At 51.2% G+C, this 5,296-nt stretch overlaps 2 protein-coding genes across 2 annotated transcripts; one reads left to right on the forward strand and one right to left on the reverse strand.

Moving 5' to 3' along the window:
* Nucleotides 1-2,801: 2,801 nt before the first annotated feature.
* LOC116579856 (ferritin light chain-like) lies at nt 2,802-4,021 on the reverse strand. The gene has a single exon (XM_032325742.1). The coding sequence runs from the start codon at nt 3,771-3,773 to the stop codon at nt 2,976-2,978; it is 798 nt and encodes a 265-aa protein (XP_032181633.1). The 5' UTR covers nt 3,774-4,021; the 3' UTR covers nt 2,802-2,975.
* A 60-nt stretch (nt 4,022-4,081) lies between these two features.
* On the forward strand, nt 4,082-5,296 carry LOC116579857 (EP300-interacting inhibitor of differentiation 2-like). Its single transcript, XM_032325743.1, has one exon. It carries the CDS (start codon nt 4,177-4,179, stop codon nt 4,753-4,755), a length of 579 nt encoding a protein of 192 aa, XP_032181634.1. The 5' UTR covers nt 4,082-4,176; the 3' UTR covers nt 4,756-5,296.

Consider the following 5,296-nt stretch of genomic DNA (forward strand, 5'->3'; position numbering starts at 1 on the left):
CCCTGGGAGAGGAATGCTGCTTCTGGGTATTAAAGCCCTAATGTCGTTTGTACAAGAAAAGGAATTGGGGCGATAAAAATGTTAGTCCTACAAACTCAATATAACCCCTTACAACAGGAAGACATAAAACTGGCTGAAAAGTCAAGGAATTGACTAATCTCCAAAGAAAAAGGGGGAATATTAGGGCCAATTTGATTTTAAGACCTGTTTAACTATTAGGGCCTGCTTAGCCAGAGTGACTCCATATTGCCTAGGTAGCCATATTGTTGTTTACATCCACAGACTTCATTCCGGGAATAAATGCCCCAGTAGTTCCTGGTATCAGTTCCAGGTATCGATTCCAGGAGTAAACGCCTTAACAATAGAAGCCACATACCTAGGGTCTGCGGTTATGCCCTATAAAACCTGCCTGTGAGATTGGGAAGGATTCACTCTCTTCAGAGGTGGCCCTGGCCAGTCAGTCTGACTTCTAATGCTTGGCAGAGAATAAAGCTTTGCAAAACTTTCACTTTGTCTCAGTCTTGTTCCTTTGATAACGGACCCCAACAGAAGCAGGCTCCCTGCTGAGCAGAGAGCCTGATGCGGGGCTCAATCCCAGGACCCTGAGATCATGACCTGAGCCGAACAAAGGCAAAGGCTTAACCCAATGAGCCACCAGGCACCCCAGGATCTTTTTTTTTTTTTTAAAGATTTTGTTTATTTGGGGTGCCTGGGTGGCTTAGTGGGTTAAAGCCTCTGCCTTCAGCTCAGGTCATGATCCCCAGGATCCTGGGATCGAGCCCTGCATCGCGCTCTCTGCTCTGTGGGGATCCTGCTTCCTCCCTCTCTCTCTCTGCCTGCCTCTGCCTACTTGGGATCTCTCTCTCTCCCAAATAAATAAATTTTTTTAAAAAAGATTGTTTATTTCTTTGACAGAGTGTGTGAGCACAAGCTGGGGGAGTGGAAGAGGGTGAAGGAGAAGCAGGGAGCCCAATGTGGGGCTCAATCCCAGGACTCCAGGATCACAACCTGAATGAGCCAAAGGCAGATACTTAACCCACTGAGCCACCCAGGTGTCTCGATGAAAGATCTTTTATAGCCAGTGGTTCTTAAACTTTAGTGTGCATGAGAACCACCCGGAGGGCTTGTAAAACACAACTGGGTTCTACCTCCAGACTTTAATTCAGTAGGTATGTGCTGGGATCCATAAACAGACATCTTAAGAAGTTCCCAAGTGTACTGATGCTGTTGGTCTGGGGACCACACTTTGAGAACCACTGTTCCTAGCAATCCCAGGGTCACCTTTTCATAGAGACTAAGACCTCTTGGGGACTTCTTGGATGAACTACGAAGTTTTAGGCCAGCTCTATATCTATTATAATTGTTACCAACATTAAGTTTTAATGATAGTTTAGTTTTAAAGAGCCTTTTAAATTTAGGACACAGTGAGGTGCCTGGGTGGCTCAGTCGGCCAAGCGTCCAACTCTTGATTTTGACTCAGGTCATGATCTCAGGGTTGTGAGTTGAGCCCCACATAGGGCTCCTTGCTCAGTGGGGATCCTGCTTCTCACTCTCCCTCTGCCCCTCCCCACCTGCTTGTGCCGTCTCTATCTGACAAATCAATAAAATCTTTAAGAAAAAAACTGCTATAAAGGGGAGCCTGGGTGGCTCAATGGGTTAAGCCTCTGCCTTCAGCTAGGGTCATGGTCTCAGGGTCCTGGGATCGAGCCCCACATCAGGCTCTTTGCTCAGCAGGGAGCCTGCTTCCTCCTCTCTCTCTGCCTGCCTCTCTGCCTACTTGTGATCTCTGTCAAATAAATAAAATCTTAAAAAAGATTTTAAAGAAAATGAACTATTTTTAACCAATGAAACAATGAAAAACATGGTGGAATCTCATAAAAATAATGTGTGAAAGAAACCAGACTCAAGAGTATATAAAATTAAAAAAAATAATAAGTGAAACTAAAATACAGGAATGCACCCCTGGGTAGCAAAACAAAAAGCAAAACAAGGAAGCAATCACTGTAAATACCCGGATAGTAGTTACCTCTGGATAGGAAGGACAGGACAGTGAAGCAGGGGGAAGGGTTCAGGAATGTTAGAAATCGATTTCCAGGGGCACCTGGGTGGCTCAGTGGGTTAAGCCTCTGCCTTTGGCTCAGGTCATGGTCTCAGGGTCCTGGGATAAGAGCCCCCCATCTGGCTCTCTGCTCAGCAGGGAGCCTGCTTCCCCCTCCCTCTCTGCCTGCCTCTCTGCCTACCTGTGATCTCTGTCTGTTGACTAAATAAATGAAATCTTTAAAAAAAATTGAAAGAAAGAAAAAAATCAATTTCCAGTGGTGGTTACATGGATGTTGGCTTTCTGATCAATCAACCCGCTGTATATTTTCTATACTTTTCTATGTTATACTGCACAGATACGATTTAGAAAAAAAAAATGGCCAAGAGTGGCCAAAGAAATGTTAAAGACAATTGGGGCGCCTGGGTGGCTCAGTGGGTTAAGCCGCTGCCTTTGGCTCAGGTCATGATCCCAGGGTCCTGGGATCGAGCCCCGCATCGGGCTCTCTGCTCAGCCGCGAGCCTGCTTCCTCCTCTCTCTCTGCCTGCTTGTGATCTCTCTCTGTCGAATAAATAAATAAAATCTTTAAAAAAAAAAAAAAAAAAAAGAAATGTTAAAGACAAGAAGGGAGTATGATTAGAAAGCTTTAGTAGTTCAGAGGATTGTTGTGAGGAAGATAAACAAATGAATAAACGGAAAGTAATAAAGAACACCCTCTCCCTCCTCCTGCCAAAAACCCCACGAATCTAGACTATTTTGGTATACAATACAGGCGGCTTTTTTTTTCTTTCTCCCCTGCAAAATGCTTTATTGTTTCCATTTGGTCCACAGCTTGGGGGAGGACCTCTCCCAGGTGGTTAAAAAGCTGCCTGGCTGCTGGCTGCTCCGACAAACCCAGACAGAAGCCCCGGGACTAAAGGGATGTCAGAGGGCCCCCTCAAAGGTCGCTGGGCTCCAGAGGCTGACAGTCACGCTTGAGGGTGAGCCTTTCAAAGAGATACTCGCCCAGCCCGACCTGGGTGCAGGACACCCTGCGGAGGTTTGTCAGGTGGTCGCCCATCTTCTTGATGATTTTCACCTCCTCGCCCAGGAAGTGGCTCTGCAGGAAGTTACAGAGATGGGCGTCCGCACGGGAGGAAGCCAGGGCGTGCAGATCCAAAAGGGCCTCGTTCAGGTTCTTCTCCAGGACCACAGCGGTTTCCATGGCGTCCAGGGCTTTCCCCCACTTGTCGTGGGACGGCTTCTGCACGTCCTGGAAAAGGGAGCTGCCGCTGCGCTGTTCTTGCAACATCAAGAGCTTCTGGGCGCCTTCGAGCTTCTTCTGGGCCAACTCTTGGAAGAAGTGGCCCAAGCCCTCCAGAGCCACATCGCTGCAGTCGAAGTAGAAGCCCAGGGAGAGGTAGGTGTTGGAGGCCCGCAGGTGCATGTTGACTAGGCAGTTGACGGAGGCCTCCACCTCGGTGGAGTAATTCTGGCGAACCTGACAGCTCATGGTTGGTTGGCAACAGGGAGCTAAGCTCAAAAACCGGTGTTGGTTGGCCCCGGAGGCAGAGGGTAGCTGAGGAGATGGTTCCGAGGGTTGAGGCTGTACAGAGGGTTGAGGCTGCACCAGCGGCTGGAGAGCGACCGGAGTCTGGAATAAAGGGTGGCCCTGGGTCTGTTCACAAATTCTGTTGAAACACTGGACAGATCCAGGGGCCCGCCGGACGCACTGTTGGTGGGGCATTATAATCATGGGAGAAGAAGCTTTGAGTGAAGCATCTTGGATGGGATCTTGGGAAAGCCAACAAGAAGCAGTCTTGTAGGACTTTCCTTGTAAACGTTAAACTGGTCCAAATGGAATACATGGCTCCGCCCTCGGACGGTCGGTTACACCCCCCACCCCCCGCGGCAGTTTCAGCTGTGATGGCACATCCGACCGCTAGGTGGCGCCTGGCGGAGAGCGGGTGCCCGGGCACGACGCGTGCGTAGTGCGCCTGGGTGGAGCCGTAGGCCCTGCGCTCGCGCACACGGGATCGCGCCCTGCGTTTCCGGGCGCGCACGGCGCTGGCGCATGCGCCCTCAGCTGCACGCCCGTAGTCGCGCTCTCCTTTACCGCAATATTTCTGGGAGCGGCTGAGCTGCCCTCGCGGTCCGAGATGTCCGAACTGCCCGCCGACAGCAGTATCCGGCAGACGGACGCGGCGAATGGCCACCGCGACGTCCGGCAGGCGGAGGTAGGCGGCGGGAGGCGGGAGCCGGCCCCGGCGCGGCCTACGGAGCCCCGAGAAGGTCCGGTGGCGGCGGCGGCGGCGGCGGCGGCCGGGGAAGCCCGCGAGGCGGCGGTCGCCCGCGAGCTGGCGGGGCCGGCGGAGGAAGAGGGCGCGCAGGCCAGACTCCGGTCCCGGCCCGCGAACGGTCCGGGCCTCGCTGCGCTGCCGTACCTCCGCCTGCGTCACCCGCTTAGTGTTTTAGGAATTAATTACCAGCAGTTCCTCCGCCACTATCTGGAACACTACCCGATCGCCCCGGGCAGGATCCAGGAGCTGGAAGAACGCCGCAGGAGGTTTGTGGAAGCCTGCAGAGCCCGGGAAGCCGCGTTCGATGCCGAGTATCAGCGGAATCCCCAGAGGATGGATTTTGACATTTTGACGTTTACTATAGCCCTCACCGCGTCTGAGGTTATCAATCCTCTGATAGAAGAACTCGGTTGTGATAAGTTTATCAGTAGGGAGTAGTCTGGCGACGGACCTGCGTGCAGGGGAGTGAGACTTGGCGCCGGCCGTGTCGCTGCGTTGTAAGAAGTCCTTGTATAGGAGATAAGGCCTATGCCTCGTCGGGGGGGAAAGGGAGGTTTATCAGGAAAAAGCATCAGGAAGGAGAGAGAAAAGATTCAAAGCCTCGTGACTTCTATGACGTTGGGTTTGCGACTGATAACATTCTTGACCTTGCGTGGTGGAAATGTCTTTGAAAAACTGCTTCCCCAACATGAAGGAGAGGTTTCCTGCAATTGAGACTCGGTGTGAAATATTGGCCATAATAGAGCCGGTGATGAGGAGAGAAATGGTCAGATACTCATGGTAGCAAGAAGGAGTCACAGCTGAGTTACTCTGTAGACAGATTGGAAGCCCCCGGAAGAGAACTTGAAATTGTCAGAATTTGCGCTCTCCTCGCGTCAGGTTTTAGTCTAAGGTGATTTTGTGTTTTCTGAGGCATTTCAAGTGGCAAACAATGTAACTGTTGTATATATTACGTGATAAATTACGTGTTCGAGAGTTT

Source organism: Mustela erminea, chromosome 19, assembly GCF_009829155.1.
Source record: "Mustela erminea isolate mMusErm1 chromosome 19, mMusErm1.Pri, whole genome shotgun sequence".
Classification (NCBI taxonomy): Eukaryota; Metazoa; Chordata; class Mammalia; order Carnivora; family Mustelidae; genus Mustela; species Mustela erminea.

Bases quoted from the DNA above. Each gene is read 5' to 3' on its own strand.
- LOC116579856 (XM_032325742.1), bottom strand. From the start codon at position 3,773: ATGATTATAATGCCCCACCAACAGTGCGTCCGGCGGGCCCCTGGATCT.
- LOC116579857 (XM_032325743.1), top strand. From the start codon at position 4,177: ATGTCCGAACTGCCCGCCGACAGCAGTATCCGGCAGACGGACGCGGCG.